The following is a 17,755-nucleotide window of genomic DNA, read 5'->3' as shown; positions in this document are numbered from 1 at the left end:
TACAGTTCATATTTGTCCAGAGATGTTACATTTTAAATGTTCATAAAGAATCTACATTGAATGTTTTTAGCTAAATAAAACTCAGCCATTAAGCCACACTAATGCTATGGAAGTAGCCATAGGTTGTGAACTATACCCTGACTGTCACATTTCTGCAGAAACCCACAGATTCCATGCAAATCTTTTTAAATAGTAAAAGGAAGTACTAAATAAATAGTGGCAAAATCCAAAGCCTTCGTTAAACCTCTTGAGCTTTGACACATTCCATGTCAGGAAGAAATGGAATGATTCACTAGCTTCGTAAACAATTCTGGCGGACTCCGTTGAGCTTGGTCAAAATAGTAAACATTCATTACTTAGTAAACATTCAGTAATATCATGTAAATTCTCCTGTTCGGGTAATTGTGTGAGATTCTACAGTAGTTAACCGTGCAGAATCCTCTGGTGCCTGAATGGCAGCTTAAAAAATATTAAAAACTTTTTAAACCTGTGGCAAACTAGACATTAGTCAAATTAAATAATCTTTTAATCTTTCCTACCACCTCCCCCAAAAAAACATGTCAGTAGGTGGATTGACAGCTCTGAATTTCACCCAAGTGTGAATGTGTTTTTTTTTTGTTTGTTTTTTTGTGTGTGCGAGGGTGAATTCCTCCTCCCTCACTCCCGATGTTCCCTGACCAGGATAACTGAACTGCTTACTGATGATAAATTAATGAATACCTTTTAATTGAATCTTAAATACAGTTTAAATCTCACATCTTAAGTTTGATACGTGTGCACTTTCCTTGGTGGATTTTTCCCATAACTCACTGATTTGACAAAGCTTCAATGGATCTTCACAATAATTCAAGCTTAAAGGCGAGAGTAGAGTTGCTCTACAGGTAACGCAATGCCGTGTGTGTCATTCACCTTGCAGCTATGATTGATATAATTAAATGATCTTTTTAGTGTAATAAATTCCAAAACTCCAAGTCAAATACAAGCAGCATTTCCAGCTAGAACCCATGAATGCACACTCACAAAATTCTTCCAAGACTACATACAGATAACCCAAACTGTTACGCTGCTTTGGTGAGCTCATCTGTAAATTCAGCCATAAGGTCATGGACCCAGATGTCACTGTCCTCCTGAGACGTGTCCACCAGGTAGACGGTGAGCTTGCGGTCCCATGGTTGTTCTGCCTCCTGCACCGATTCCACCTGCGCCACCATTGCCTTTTTCTCCACGTGGTTCCTGAATACAATGGAAGCTTCTTCAGACCACTGCCTCGACTTCACTCCTGCAAAGAAAGTATTAGAGGCTTTTTTTAATAAAATGTGCATCCAACTTGGTACAAAATACACCCATGAAGGAATTCATAAAAGGTTGGAAAACGCAAGTCATGTGAATCATATTTCATCTCAACCTTGCAAACGTTACACAATGAATAGGACATAGCAACATAATTAGTTCATTAGTTCCTCTGAGCAGTTTTGGATGTGAGTGAAAACCCAACTCACTTTAAAGTTTTTAAGGTGGAAATAGTTTTCATACAATCCATAGCATCCACCAGATGGCGCTTTCTCCTCCAAAGGTTCTTTTTTTTCCTTCCATAAATTTTATTTGTAAAATTCTATTCTAAATGTTGATAATATGTACTAAATTTAAGTCTTGCAAAAATAAAAATTAAAACTTAAAGGGTGGATTTTTTCTTTAAGCTGACAAAATCTGGTGTGTATCCATAATCTAAGTGTTGCTATATTTTCACCTACTACCAAAAATATGTCTAATGATTGGAATAAAAAATAAAAAATCAATGCTTACTCCCCAATCACTGTTTGAATAGAACAAATCTAAACCATTGTGGAACACAGGAAACAAATATATTTTTAAGTTTTACAACGTCAATTTATACAAGAAACTATCTTTAATCATAATGAGGTGTTTTTCACTAAAGAGAACTCCTTTAGAATTACAGGCTAAACAATTATAACGTGGAAAAGAATCAGAAGCAGAGAAACAATGTGTGTAAGCAGGATGTTTTACCTGCCAGCTGAGCAGTGATGCCCTGGAAAGGGAGCTGCCTGAACTCCTGGATGAGGGGCCTCAGCACAGTGCAGCTAACCAGCTCATGCTTACCATAGTCGAGCTCATAAACTGACACCAGGCCGTTGCTCAGAACTCCTTTCACAAGCACGCGATGCCAACTGGGAAAACAATGTCATGCTTCTTTCAGTTCAGATTACAGCTCCATACAGCACATGAAGCTCAAAGGAGATTAATGATAGAGATAAATATCTACAGTGAGACAATTAGATACACTCACTAATGTTTCAGTCGGCCTATAATTAATTCAGGAAGCCAAACATTTTCATTGGAATTGAAATATAGAAGTTACAGGGTGAGGTAAAATGTATTTAATTATAATACAGTGACTACAGTGTAATTAATGTGATTTGTAACCAGATATTTTGTGACAATATTTTAATAAGATATTATGAATTAATATTGTTTCTATTATATTTTTAGAATAAAATAAATAACATCAATCAAACATTTCGAGCAAGACATTCATTATTTCGTTAATTCATTCGTCTACAGTGAGAGCTTTATTCTGGTCAAGGTAATGGTGGATCCGGAGCTTATCCCAGGAACACTGGGCATGAGGCACACACATATTCACATATAGGAAACTCACACAGACATCAGGGAAACATGTGAAATGCTGTACAATATACAAATTACGTTTGCCTAGCACCTCGGGGGTTGGGGGTTTGAATCCCGCCTCTGCCCTTAGTGCGCGAAGCTTGCATGAGCTCCCTGTGCCTCGGGTATCTTTTGTGCAATAAAACATTATAATGTTCTACACGTGCAGTACTTCTGGGACACTATACATATGCATGACACTTCCTGCTACTCACTTGTTCTCCACTTTGGCTGCATACACCTGGTTCTTTTCCACTGTTAGTGGCTTCTCATCTGTCTTGTTGTAGTACAGAATCATCTCCTCCATTAAGACGACCAGCTTGTACATATCCTGCCATGGCTGAAGCACAAAATGACCTGGATGGCATGCGACTGACACATAAATGTCCATGTTCTGTCCCATTTGAGGGAGCTCAAGAACAGGTGGCAGAGTCAGACTCCCAGACAGGATGCTACTGGAACCTAAATGGGGTGCCAGCCTCTTAGGTGTGTGTGGAGCCTTGCATGCTCTGTTGGTTCTTGGGCTGGAGGTGCCAGTAGAGGGTGTAGGGATAGTGGTGGGGGCTGTGGTGGGTGTATTTGATGATGTAGTTCGAGTTGAGCTCTTCAGAGACCCCTGGCTGCTCAGGAAGACATCGTCCTGGTGCTTCCAGAGATCCGAGTTGGCAAGCTGACGGTTGAGGCTGTGGTTAAGGTCTTGGAAGTTCTTATTAGTAAACAGGTAGACATGGGCAAGGCGCTTGCTCTCCTCCACTTTAACAATCTGCAGAAGAAAATAATAAGCTGATTCAAATGAAGGCTCACTAAGGCTAATTTCAAACAGAACCAAATCCCTTGTAGTACTAATTAGCAAGAACTAGTGATCAGTAAGCACATGGTTGAGACATTTTGTATTCACTCACCAGTAGAAAATAATAGAAATGATCTTTAAAATGATTCCCCACAATAAAGCTTGTAATAAAAATTTAGCTTTAATAAAGAACTGGCCTTCAAGCTGCAGTCACTGCAATGGATAGCTGTGTCTTTAAGCCACTGCACTGCATCTGGAGTCCAGCAGCCCACGCTGACAGGCAGGTCAGTCAAACAGCATTTCACTGCCTGTGTAGAGATGGACACCGAGAATTATATACACGTGCATTTAATATTCCAGTATGTACAGTGACTCTGACTAACTATGTTATTTTCTTTGAGTATATAGACAAACATACAAACAGGCAACATTTACATGAATTCTGCTTTGTATTCAACCTTGCTGTCTGACCTGGGGAGGAATTGAGATAAGGTCACGTAAGAAAGGGTGCGGGATTTCCCTCAGCTCAATGACTTCGACAGATGCCTGCACCCCCACATCCACGAACAGGATGTCCAACACTCGGCTACCGTGCAGGTTAGTTATCTGCACATTATAAGGAGAGAAATGAGCTTAGTTTCATGTCGATCAAATGAAATGTAATAACAGCGCTTTCACACTAGCCATTCATTTTCCAGGAATTTTATTTTAACCCTATTTTCCCTCAGTTTGATCATTTGCCAATGAGCTATCTCGCCTCATTCAAACATCACAGGGCAGCTGAACGTACGCAGACCAAAACACTAGCTACCCTTTTCCACATAAGTGAATTCACAGATGCCTACAATTGGTTAGTGTCACTGATTGACAGGGGAGAGAATAATGCCCGCCTCCCACACAGACAGCACCACGGCCAATTTTGCTTGCTTGGACTCCCAGCCACAGATGGCTGTGGCATTGTCAGGATTCAAACTCACAATCTCAAAATGAATCCTACTGAAACATACTTTCAGTTGTTTATTTTATGTGCATTGTGTAGACAGGTTTAACAACACACTTTAACTGCACCTTGTGGTTTGACACTACATATCACATACTTGTGTAATATATATATATATATATATATTTATATATATATATATATATATATATATATATATATATATATATACACACACACACACACACACATATATATATATATATATATACATTCATAGCTTGATTTAACCAAACTAATAAACTCATCTGGTTCAGTAACTTCCTTTTGTATTATACTTTTTTAATTCGGCTTTTGTGGGAGAAGCTTTACAAAACCTGTTCAAACATTGATATTCCCATGTGACAAAACCTGCTCTCTCTTACCTCGACTCGAGACCATTTGCCTTTGTATCGAGCCAGACAGCCTTTTCCACAGAAAGGTCTAGACACCAGCGACTCTGATGTAACCTTGTGGGCAAGAAACAATGCAGTGTTGTTATTTTATGACACAGGGATTGTAAAAAGGTAAATCTGTAGCTATGAATTGTTGAAACGCTTACTATATCATATATCATTAGAATACTGTATTTTCCCCTTTATTAGATCAAATGTACAATCCTATGTTTCATTTTAGTTTGCATAAGAGCTTTGGAACGTATAATTATGAAGCTGCTATTTGAAGTGCATCATACAGAATTAATGTCAGCGTCTCACTGTTTACTAGCGATTATAGAGCTTACGGTTTCTAATCTGATTATGTTCTTTTATCAGTCACTGTCTTGGCTCACACACCTCTTCAAAGAAACAGTCTAAGAGCAATGAGGAACCCATAGAGCCTTCAGATTTCTGTGAACTTAAACTTTCATGTGTATCATTTTTATTCAGTTTTTTATTTAGAGTACTGTTTAATGTATATGTAATAACCTTAATCTTTGCAAGCACTGTAACATAATAGTATTGTTAAATAACTAATAATGATCAATAACCAGATAATAAATATAGTAGAGAAACCTAAGTCTTGTTTTTAATTTAAGGGTCTGTAATGTATAATGTCTACAATGTGATTTATTAGATTTAAATAAGTCTTTTTATTGGCAAAGAATTTACTGAAGGCCCAGACCTCAAACGCATATTTCCGCATTGTCTAGTGCTTACAAACCCATTATGGCCTTTGTACCTGGTTGCGGAAATAGCTCTCGGTCTTCTCCAGTATTTCGCTGAGTTTGGTCAAACCACTAGAGGGCAGCTGGCAGTAGAACATCCCATCCGAACACACACTGGTCACACTCACATTCATGTAGGCACTGTTTATCTGTGGAACAAAAACCAGTGCAATGTTACAAACCATGGCACCGACAGATCATTCACATGGGTCTAGTTGTGGTTATGCTGAGTACCTGCAGAGGGCTCTCGAAAGACTTCTCTTGCAGGGCTTTCAGACAGGAAGCATTGATATTAATGTCGTCTTCCTGTGACGTGTCATATAAAACCATCAGTGGAATGTCTTCTCGCTCTAGGATCTCAGCCAGTAGGATTTTACCACTTGCCATGGAGTCAAATTTTTTCAGCACTGCTGGCTCCTGAGCAAAGGCTTCAAGGCCTAACACACATCCAGTGACATGGGTCAACATGACATGTATTCCCATGTAAATACGAATAGTGTGAAGTATACAAATGAATCATCAAATGAATTTCTCAAACTCACCAGCCAATTTACATTTGGTAGCTTGGAAAGGCAGTTTGAAAAATTTCTCATGCAACTCAAGCAGCTTGCTTTTACTAATAACATCAGAAAAGCCGTGATCCACATAATAAACCTGGAACAACAATTCAGCAGTGGTTAATTTATTATCTTAATCAATTAATTCAATTGTAAAAGAATTGTACACGGTGTTAAACCTGCTGCACCTGAGTTAAGCCGGGTTTACACTGTACGAACTGAGGCCTGATTTTGCTGTTGCCAACAAACATTTCACATCATACAAGAATTCTTTGGCGGTTGAGTTGAGACTGGTGGTCTTACAACATATAATCTGAGGTCCTCACCAACAGATGATTTAGTGCTACCCCTAATTTTCTTTAATAGCAGGTCCACAATTAGAGGATCCTCATCATATAATCTGACATTATACACGTATTTTTAAGTCTGTTCAACCTGAACAACTAATAGTCTTGAAAAAATACTGTAATCAGAGACATTCTGCTAAAACCGGCTTTTACTTTAGTCACTAACTACACTATATGGCCAAAAGTATGTGGACATGTGACCATTTCACCCACATGTAGGCCTTTCCTAAACTCTTTCCACAAATTTGGAAGCACACAATTGTATAGAATGTCTTTGTATGCATTACAAGCTCCCTCCACTGCAACTAAGGGGCCTAAACTTGTTTCAGCATGTCAATGCCCCTGTGCACAAAGCAAGGTGCATGAAGACATGGATTGGCAAGATTGGTGTAGAAGAACTCGAGTGTTCACCTACACGGAACACTTCTGGAATGAATTGGAAAGCCAACTGCAGCCCTTCTTGCCCTACATCAGTGCCTGACCGCACTAAAGCTCCACAGCCATGTTCCTAAATCTAATGCAAAGCCTTCCCTGAAGATTGGACTTATTATAAGAGCAAAGGGACCAATTGTGTGTTTTTTTTTTTAATGCTTATGAGTGTTAAGGTCAGGTGACCACAAAATTTGGGCTTTATAGTGTACTTAGACGTACTGTGATCTAAACGCACCTTGACTTTATCAGACTTGACCTCACACACTTGTGCCCGGAGGATCTCTTCCTCTTCTTCAGCAATGGCTGCAGTTAGTTGGCCTGATGATAATGAGATCAGTGGCTTCCGGGTGTTATCCTGTCTATAGAATTCCTTCATATCATCCTCCAGCTTTTCCTGGGCCTTGGAATATGCCTCACCGATGTATCTGTTCACATTCAGGAAAACATACCTAAATCTAGTGCCTTCTTTGTTTCTGAATGAATTATATATTTTTCACAAAATAGGTGAGTGGACATGATCTTCATTTTACCTGAGAACTACACTGTTAGTGCTGCTTGCCTCGACCACCAGTACTGAGGGGTACTCCTCCCTGGGAATAAGCAGAGGAGGCACAGATTGAGAACTGAGACGTCTCCCTGCCTCCTCTCTCGCCTTCAGTTCTGCTGAGTCTGTCTGATTGCAGTTTTCATCCTCTAATACCTTCACATACAGAATTGCCCTTTTGGGGTTGTCTGGCACGGGGTAGTCAATGGTGCAGATATCTGAGAGCAAGGGCAAGTTGTCAAGGACATACTCAGGCAGGTTGGTCTTGTAGGTATCCTGGTAGAGTTTTGGGAGGGCATGAGCCCATAAGCCACTGCTGTACTTAAGAAGCAGCTCTGCCAGGTTTTGTTTGAGGTCCTCAGGTAGAGCCTTGGGGGATGCCAGTTGGCTTGATGTATTATTCTTAGGTTTTCTGGACACTTTCTGGGGCTTTGGAGGTGATGGAAAGTGCATGTCTGGGAAGTGCGTCATTTCAAGGCTATATGTGTTAGTGGACTGGCTAACATCCTTGGCAGGGTACAACAGTAGCTCCTGAGATTTGCTACTGCATGGCTTCTCGACCTACACATTGGAGAAAAATCCCTTAATTTTTTAAAGTCATGATTTATACATCTGTGAGTTTATAGGGCAAATGTTTACCATATACATAGACCATATAGCATACATGGCTAAGCTACCAAAATGAACTATGAATAAACCATTAATGCAAAGCCTCTTACAATGACTACCTTTGACTAGCGTCATACAGCAAATAACAAAAACAGCAGAGAACTGAGGTCTAGGTGCATAATCCATGTCTGTGGTTTACTCTTTGTAAAGAATTGAGAGTAGATTTGGTCATGCTATAGCTGAACTCACTGTGCAAATATGGGTCCACTGTTCCAGATCTTTCAAGGCTTCACTGGGCAGCTCTTGCTTGTATAGCTCCCGGTATAATTGTGGAAGTTTAGACACCCAGAAGCCATTGCTATGCTTGCTTAGAACCTCTTTGAGGCGGGACTGCACCAGTTTGGGACTGTAGAGGCTTATTTGGGTCCGGGGTTTTGATGGAGGGGTGCTTTCATTAAGGTTTGAAGGAGCTGGAAATGTTCAGGTAGGTCAGAATAGAAACACTGTGCAATTAATAGCAACTGCCAAGTATGAAACCACTGGAAACAAAGTAGAGGGTGTATGTGGCTATTCATAAAGTTTGCAAGTAAAATGTCAAGCAAAGGATTTGAATCAAAAGGCAGGTCCTTAATGCAGCCAGATATAAATGTATTCCTATCTTGCATGAGTGCACTGTAAATGATAAGTACAAGCATTTAACCAACCATTAACATCAGTTTGTTTGGATGCCTGTCTTAGAACCTGCTGTGTAATACCAGGAGGTGAGCCTGCCTGGGGATGAAGACAACTGTATTCATGCAGTAATGAAGGCATTGTTTAGTAATGAGCATTTTCCCGTGACAGGACCCTAAATGATGAATGATCAACCCCTACAGCAGTCTATAAAGGCACTCCATGGAGACTGGGGCCTGTCTTAGACTTTCTGCATAGTTAAAATGATCTAATTCATGGAGATGGGTCCCAGTTTCCTGCCTTGTTACACTGAACTTAAGAAGAAGAAAGGAGACTCACTGTGGCTCTGTTGAGGGTTCCTAGACAGATGGGTGTGCACTTCCTTTTGGAATCTGGATGGCAGGGTCATCCTTTTATCCGATCTGAAAAAGGTAAAGGTCTGAATTTGAAGTGGAGACTCAGGGTGTCTTGCCCTATGGAAATTCATTTAATGAGAAGAATACACAAAGCAACAAAAGCAGTGTTATGGTGTTATTTCATTTTCTGTATTTTATCCACACCCCAGCATTCTAAACTAATTATGTTTTTTTTAAGTTCACCATATTTAGTACATATTAGTCCCTCAACCCCAACTGAATTTGAATAATGACTCACAAAACACACACTGCATTGCAATTGCATTATTCAAAGTATTTCTCTGCCTAGCAACCCAGTTACAAAGCAAACATACGTCATGAATAAATGGTATAATTGTGTCTCATTCAATAAACTCTAAACAATATTCTGACCCGAGGATCTGATCAACTGGAAATTCATGAGCCCAAAAGGTGGTTATATGAAATCTTACAAAAGATTGGAAAGAATTTTGCTTAATTCAAACCATGACTGAATGACTCCTGTTAAGTTAGATTCCTGTTTACATCAATGAGCTTCAATAAAGCGGTTTTCATATTAATATTCAAAACATATTGTTGTGCCCCAGCTGCACAAGACTGCTCTGCGGATATTAGGTAAAGCACTTAATTCATTTGATTCTAGGTGTCATATGCACTGAGCGTCCACCAAAATCTTTACCAAATGAAAAAGTGCTGATTCATTGCAGTTTCATTTAGAATTGCTAATCTGGGATGGCAGGAGGATTAACGACCCCCGGCTCAGTCGTTTAGCTATGCCACACCAGCTCTCTGCTCTGTATTGTGTGTATGCCACAGCTAGAGATACACAAAACAGCTGAATGAGTGAAGTCAGTTGTTTACTCTGAAAAGCGCTGGCTGTTGGCTGGAACGATTCTACACAAACATGGACACACATACACACACACACACACACACACACACACACACACACACACACACACACACATTCCACTGCTAAATACACACCAGACTAAGTGAACATTCAGCAGAGCTCTACTATGCATTTCTTATTCAAGTCACAGAGAGAGAAGACAGCAGAACAGAAAGAAAAAAAGGGAAGAGGAAATGTTTTTTTCCCATCCGCTCCTATGTGTGTCTCTTGATAGCTCTGTCACACTTTATACTCTGTACTTGTACAAATCATGTGTCCTTTGCAATGCTTTATTTATATCGCAACTCTAATAACAATCTGCCAATCACAGCCCTTTCAGAAACAGTCTGCTTCCTGCTGCTCCTTCTATTCTCTCATACCTGTCATACTTGTCAGAAGGCAGACTGCCCCTTCTGCTGGGCATGTTTGGTGGAGTGTTGTGTACTTTACTGCCTCTCCCATCTGGTTGCGTCTCCCTCATGCTCACAGTGCGACTACTGCCTCGACCCTGACGACTCCGGTATTCAGGCTGCCTGAGAGACGTCCTGGGTTTGGCTGTGGAAAAAAAGAAAGTGTATATTACACACAACAAAAACTTATGGTACATTAAAATCAGATTTTTCTATAGGTGTTGGCATTTACCCCTATAATACCAATGCACATAGAAAACTGTGGTTTTGTTCATGTAAACTGCTAGCATTCATATAAAATGGTTTCAGTAGTTCCATGACAAAACAAGACATTTTGATCTCCAACGTACAGTATGATTTTTAATAATACAGTCAAACAAAGGAATGCAAAGTCATCAAACCTTTACACCAGTTCCACACTTCAACAAATCCCATCCATCTTAATCATAACCTCCTGCTTACATTCACTGTAGCATTCATACCTCAGAGTCTGAATGAAAGACGATGGTTGTACATTGTACATCTGGATTAGAGCATTCAGATGCAGAGTGCAGCAATATTGCGAATGATTCCTTTTTTCCGGATCTTGCTTCAGGGATATATATGATGTATTGTCGCCCAGACTGCTCTTATGCTAAACGCTCAGCAGGTTGGAAGCTTCGGCAAAGAGGAGAGGAAAGAGCATTCGCTGAGCAGTAGAAGGAGGAAAAAAGATAAACATACGAATAGCAAAAGCGCTGCCAGTGGTATGCGTCTTCATTCAGCTCCTTCTCTTCTATTCCATCTCTCTCCCTCGGTTGCCCCCTCTCTCTCTCTCACTGCATCTCTGATGTGAGCGAGAATACAGCTGCTGTGTTTCTGCTGTATCATCCTACAGCTCTATTGCTGAACTGAGTCCCTGATCCAGGATCAGTCTCAGCACTGAAAGTCCAGATAGTTAGCAGTACAGCGTATAGGCTGCTGACTGGCCTCATAGTGAGCTTTATTCTTAGCATCCTTGCATCCTCAGAGGCGTTTAACTAGGACACAATCATCTTAAAGCCTCATCCCTAAAAAATTTGGGTGTACAAGATCTCATCTTCTGAGAAGGAACAAACCACACCCATGCTCCACACTCAAATTAATATCAGTAATATATTTGACGTTGTATAAAAAGTCTACGTGTGCAAGAGGGAACAAATGCGCAAATGTTAAACCTTGCCATGTACTCATATGAAAATGAATATATTCCAATATGTTGTTGAGAATATTTTCAGTACATTAAACTGCCATTGACTATGGAATTCACAAGAACTGTGTACATTTTAACAAGGTTTATGTAATGCAAACATTGTAATGTAATAGTTTAGAAAGTACATGTGTATTTAATGTAGTCCTACCATTTAATGCCAGAGGAGAAATGGGTTTGACTCTCAACTGGCAGTTGACCATCTGAGGCCGGCCAGTCTTCTTAGCTGCATGCTGTCGAGCCACTAGCTTTGTGATGTTTGCCTTTTCATTCCCCACAGCAGCATAACACATCACCTTTAAAAAAAAAAGTAGAATGTCAGAAGAAAACACAGCACACATCCATAATCACCAAAACATGGAGAGGTTGATTAAACATGGACACATACAGAAAAGCCAACTGTCTCTGCAACCTGATGCTTTTTAAATTCAAACATCAACTGCAACTCAGGTTTGTTGAGAAACTAACATGAGGTTTGTGAGATTGCATAGCAGCCCAAAATACTTATGGATCATAAGTATCACTTATATGATCATAATGGATCACTTATATGATCACCAAGATCATCTTGAAAATTTCTTTTGTCAAATTTTTTGTCATCAATACAATATTTTGTACATACACATAGAAATCCCTAAGACGCAATCCAATCTTATCACAACTGAAAATGGACATTTAATACTTGCAGACTCTCCAAACAACTCTATGGGTCATATTCAGAGTCCTATTCAGAGTGTGTGCAGTGAGAAATTAATATGCCACACATGAGAGTTGCACAGATGGTAGAGTTTGCATGTCTCGGCAGTGAGCGATTCTGACCTTGAACTTAAGTCGAATCTTCTTGCATGATATTGGCCTGAGCGAGGGGCACTATTAAGTCAAGCATCACTGTTTAACAATTTGACATAACCACAATATTTCCCTCTGAAATGTATGTTTTGTGCTTCAAATACACTCAAAAATACCTTTGGGAAGCTAATATTAAATACATAAATATGATATTACTAATTAATTAATCATATCGTCCCAGTAAAGTCCACAGAATGTCTGTTTTTTCTGACACAGAGAAGAATGGAGGAGGTAGGATCTTAATTTGGGACAGGGTCGGAGTCAGCTCTCATCTCGCACTATAGCCTAAAAATAGGAATTTACCAGCACCTCCACATGACTAATTTGTCTATATGTGATAGGAAAAAGAAATTCTCACAGCAACTGCAGCTCACCTCCCCAGAGCGATTCCTGTCCAGTTGCACCAAGGAGGGCATGCTGTGCAGTAAGGCGTCCACTGTGGTATGACCCAGCTGTTTGTGTGGTATGGTTTCACCTGTCAGTTCTTTATATTCAGCCTGAAGACATGACAGGGAGATTGAAGACCTGGACTGCAGAACAGTCCGCAGTATTTTCTTCACTGCCTCCTCATCCACCATCTTAGAAACACACAAAGCATGAATACTTAAATATTTTATATTTAAAGGATTTTTTATATTTGCTATTCCCCAAATGGAAAGAGGCAAACATGGACAATGTTCCTAGGAATAAGTATTACAAGAGAAATGGTTAAGGTACTTGCAGGATTACACTTTAAGGTCATTTTCAGGATTTTTTTCTGGACCTGAAGCCATTTATATGGAAGTCCAGAAAGGCCCTGCATTATGTTTCTTGTGATCTCAATTTGACAAAAGTTGTTCTCTTAAGTTAACAAAATTACATTCAGCTTTAATTTAATCCTTTTAGAAATTACAGCCATGTTTTCCAGTCCCTCCATTTTCATGAGCTTAAAAGTAACTGGACAGTTACTGATACAGACTGATAAGCAGTTTCATGTCCAGGTGTGGCCTGTTTCCTTGTTATTTTATGATCAATTAAGGAGATAAAAGGTTTGGAGTTGATTCCAAACATTAAATTTGCATTTGGCAGTTGTTCATGGGAAATCTCAATATGTGGCCCAAAGAGGTGTTGATGCAAGTGAAGGAGGCCATCATTAGGCTGAACAAATCCCCTCTTACCCCCCATCCCCACAAACACAGTGACCAAATCAACAATTTTGTACCTTCTTTAAAAGAGGGAATGCGCTGGCGAGCTCAGTAATACCAAAAGTTCTGGAAGACTACGGAAGACAACTAGAGTGGATGATCGCATAATTCTTTCCCTGGTGAAGAAAAACCCATTCACAACATCGAGCCAAGTTAAGAACACTCTGGAGGAGGTAGGAGTATCATTGTCAAAGTTTACAATCAAGAGACGCCTCCATGAATGTAAATACAGACAGTTTACCTCAAGATGTAAACCACTGGTAACACTCAAGAACAGAAAGGTCAGATTAGACTTCAGGGATACTTCTAGATCTTAGCTAGAAAACATCTTTAAAAAAAAAAAAAAAAAAAAAAAAAAGGCTGCCCAGTTCTGGAACAAGATTCTTTGGAAAGATGAAACCAAGATTAACGTGTACCAGAATGATGGGAAGAGAAGAGTATAGAGAAGTAAAGGAAGGGCTCGTGATCCAAAGCATACCACATCATCTGGCAAACATGGTGAAGGCAGTGTTATAGTGTGGGCATATATGGCTGGCTATAGAACTGGGTCACTTACATTTATTGATTATGTGACTGCTGATAAAAGTAGCAGATTGAATTCTGAAGTGTATGGAGCTATACTTTCTGCTCAGATTCAGTCTAATGCTGCAAAACTGACAGGATGGCGCTTCACCGCGATAGCAACCCAAGAAATTCGTAAGGCCTGGCAAAGGATCTTAAGGCAGGAAACTCAGCATTTGGTGATGTCCATGAGTTCCAGACTTCAGGCAGTAATTGACTAGAAACATTGGGGGGGGGGGGGGGGGGGGACCTGGTCTTTTTCCAGTCTTCGACTCTCCAGTTTCGTTGAGTCTGTGCCCTTTAAAGCCACAGATTCTGGTTCTTGGTGGATAGGAGTGGAACCCAGCGTGGTCTTCTGCTGTTGCAGCCCATCAAACTCAAGGTTCAATGTGTTGTGCATTCTCAGATGCTTTCCTGCTCACCACGGTTGTAAAGAGTGCTTATTTGAGTTAGCTCAGACCAGTCTGGTCATTCTCCTCTGATCTCTCAAGTGTTTGAGCCTCCAAACCATCTGCTCACAGGATGTTTTCTGTTTTTCCACACCTTTCTGTGTAAACTCTAGAGACTGTTGTGTATGAAAATCCCATAGGATCAGCAGTTTCTGAAATACTTAAACCAGCCTATCTGGCACCAATAACTACAGTTAAAGTCACTAAGATCACACTGTTTCCACATTCTGTTGTTTGATGTGAACATTAGCTGAAGCTCTACACCTGCATGATTATATGCATTGAGCTGCTATCACATGATTGGCTGTTTGGATTAAATGAGCAGGTGTACAGGTATTCCTATTAAAGTGATCAGTGAGTGTATTTCTGTGTGACCTGCAGATCCATATTTAATAATAAGATACTCATTTATACACTTCAGATATAAAGCAATTTATTAGCATTATGGATGTGTAATCACAGAATGTATATTTTATATAAATGACCTTTGCACGCAGCACTATTTACTGTTCATATTGCTAAAAATATGGCAACGAGCCCTCAAAGTAAAATTCTAAAATAGTTGATGTTTTGGTATGTAGATATGTGAACACAATCTACATAAGATAGATAAGTGCTTATCAAAGCATAGCCTGGGGTGAATTTTTTTCTATTTTATTACAGTCATGAAAATCACAACCTACCATGACTGAAGTTATTATATTTATTATTGAGTTCTTATCATTATTAGCCTGTTTGACAGCTCACTTGATTTGAATGGGTTTAATCCAAACCTGAGTAGCTCAAAAACAAGTAGTCCTGTAAATCACATCAACTGGACATAACATGTTCTGTCAGTGGAAATCTTATGAACGGGTTCCAAATAAATAGGCATATTGCTTGGCACATTTGAATAGTTAGATTATATGCATAAAATAAATCTGGGGGAGTCCATGTTATTTGTTTTGCAGTTAAGAGGCTTGATAAATATTGATATTGCATGCTCTCTTACTTTAGCTCATGAGTTTATGTGAGCTCTCTCTCTTTGAGAACATTGTGACCTTTTTCTCATCTCCTCGACAAACCATATCACAGTAATGTGTCTTTCTCTCAGTTTATCTTCTCTTGCAAAAACATGCTATCGATATACCCACAGCTCATAGAACGATGAGCACACTGCTGCTGAGGCACCTGACTGTCTGATGATTTGTGTCTAACCAATAAGAATTAAAACTATTGTCCGACATATATATATATATATATATATATATATATATATATATATATATATATATATATATATACACACACACACACACACACACACGTATATATACTTTCGTCTTTTTTGAATAAACTGAGAGACTTTCTGACCGTGTGTGTGTGTGTGTGTGTGTGTGTGTGTGTGTGTGCGCGTTATGTCATCTCTGCCAAGGCCTCGAACCAGGATATAGCTGTGGCAGTGTGATGGCGCCTTTTATTCTCATCCTGATCAATTTCATATTTGATATTTTCTAGATCCTCCAAAGGTTTTCTAACAGTTTACAGGTGTCAGAACTGGGATTCCCAGGTGGAGGTAAGAATATTCCCTGACTGTAAAAACTGAGAGAACCCCTGGGCTAGATCACATGTGTGTGGTTCATTTTTGTATAACACAGTTTCAAGATGAATTAAGAATAGGGCAGGAATCTAAAATGTTAAATACAGAATAAACTACCCATGCATTTTGCTCTTCACACATGCCTCTATAATAAGCTTAGAATAGCCCAGTGTAGTCTGCGTATTGAAATATAATTACTGTTAGATTGTGTGCTGAAAAGAAAACTCAGGTTTTAAAGCTTGCTATAAGTTTCATGTTCCTATAAGCTTTGTAGTGAAAGTGAAAGTGCCTCTGGAGGAATAGAGGCGTTATGAGCACTTGGGCACAGAACTGGCAAGACACACCCTGGACAACAGTTCAGCACCGACTCTCTGTACACTTAAACTCTGTACACAACACTATTTCCACATTTAAACTGGATTACATTTTAAAGCTGATTACTTTCAGAGCCGTCCATCTTTATTTTCTCCTGATAAAGTTTGTGAAGAAGAGCGTCGGAATGTAGCACCATAAGTGGTGACGTCAGCGTCACTCACTCTCTCTCTCTCTCTCTCTCTCTCTGACACACACACACACACACACACACACACCGGGTCAAAGACTAAAGCCGTCGAAAACAGCCGACATAATTGTCATGTATTGCCATGAAGAACTTACAGTGAGGTATCTGTATGCTTTTGACGACTATATTGAAGTCGTTACCCGTCCACTTGTGGCGTTTTCTGACACATATCCGACACTGCGATAACTAAATGTTTAATTTCTCTTAGTCCTGTGTGGAAATGTTGTGTTAAAGAGCTTACCGTGCTGTGAGCTTGTGAGTGTGAGAACCAGCTCGAGCTGTCAGAGCGCACCGAGTCGAGCGCGCGCCGGTCCCCTCTCTCTTTCTCTCACCCGCTACTCACCCAGCCGGGATACATCGAAGTGATTGGTCAGCTGGCACCGTCGCCTGTTAATGAAGTGTCACTGCGCATGCGTGCAAATACTAAACACATTCATCCAGCTAAACCTGTCTCCACTAAACGAAGTCTCACTTTCTTCTTCAGACTTTATTATTATTATTATTATTATTATTATTATTATTATTATTATTATTATTATTATTATTGTTATTATTATTATAACAAGAATGATTTTTACAAATCTAAAAATGTACACTTAATGAACTCTACAAGAGTCTCTAGGTATTAGAGAGGGATCCATATAGCCCTTTCTAGGAAGCTTAGAACCCTTAATTATGCAGTGAACCATTAAAGAACCGTTTTAAAGGATCAGAATCAGAATAATTGAATCCGCAATATGTATAAGGATTAAATGTGTGTGTGTGTGTGTGTGTGTGTGTGTGTGTGTGTGTGTGTGTGTGTGTGTGTGTTTGGTCACAACACAATACATTCAACAGTTTACAACACACACATCACAAACAAATCA

At 39.6% G+C, this 17,755-nt stretch overlaps 1 protein-coding gene across 2 annotated transcripts; it reads right to left on the bottom strand.

Moving 5' to 3' along the window:
* Positions 1–243: 243 nt before the first annotated feature.
* Positions 244–17,259, bottom strand: tdrd7b (tudor domain containing 7 b). 2 transcript variants are annotated; one of them, XM_017472398.3, is made up of 17 exons: positions 17,131–17,259; positions 12,929–13,132; positions 11,857–12,001; positions 10,448–10,622; positions 9,120–9,253; positions 8,358–8,578; positions 7,486–8,060; positions 7,191–7,380; positions 6,162–6,273; positions 5,854–6,056; positions 5,634–5,768; positions 4,841–4,924; positions 3,947–4,081; positions 3,673–3,783; positions 2,901–3,448; positions 2,026–2,186; positions 244–1,279 (listed from the first exon to the last, which is right to left on the bottom strand). In XM_017472398.3, exons 2-17 carry the CDS (start codon positions 13,130–13,132, stop codon positions 1,059–1,061), a joined length of 3,354 nt encoding a protein of 1,117 aa, XP_017327887.1. In that variant the 5' UTR covers positions 17,131–17,259; the 3' UTR covers positions 244–1,058. The 2 variants fall into 2 exon arrangements, with proteins under 2 accessions (XP_017327887.1, XP_017327888.1); XM_017472399.3 differs by having other exon boundaries at positions 9,120–9,202.
* Positions 17,260–17,755: the final 496 nt, after the last annotated feature.

This window comes from Ictalurus punctatus, chromosome 7, assembly GCF_001660625.3.
Source record: "Ictalurus punctatus breed USDA103 chromosome 7, Coco_2.0, whole genome shotgun sequence".
NCBI classification, from domain to species: Eukaryota; Metazoa; Chordata; class Actinopteri; order Siluriformes; family Ictaluridae; genus Ictalurus; species Ictalurus punctatus.
The sequence above is the reverse complement of the archived record's forward strand: the minus strand, read 5'-3'. Positions and strand labels throughout refer to the sequence as shown.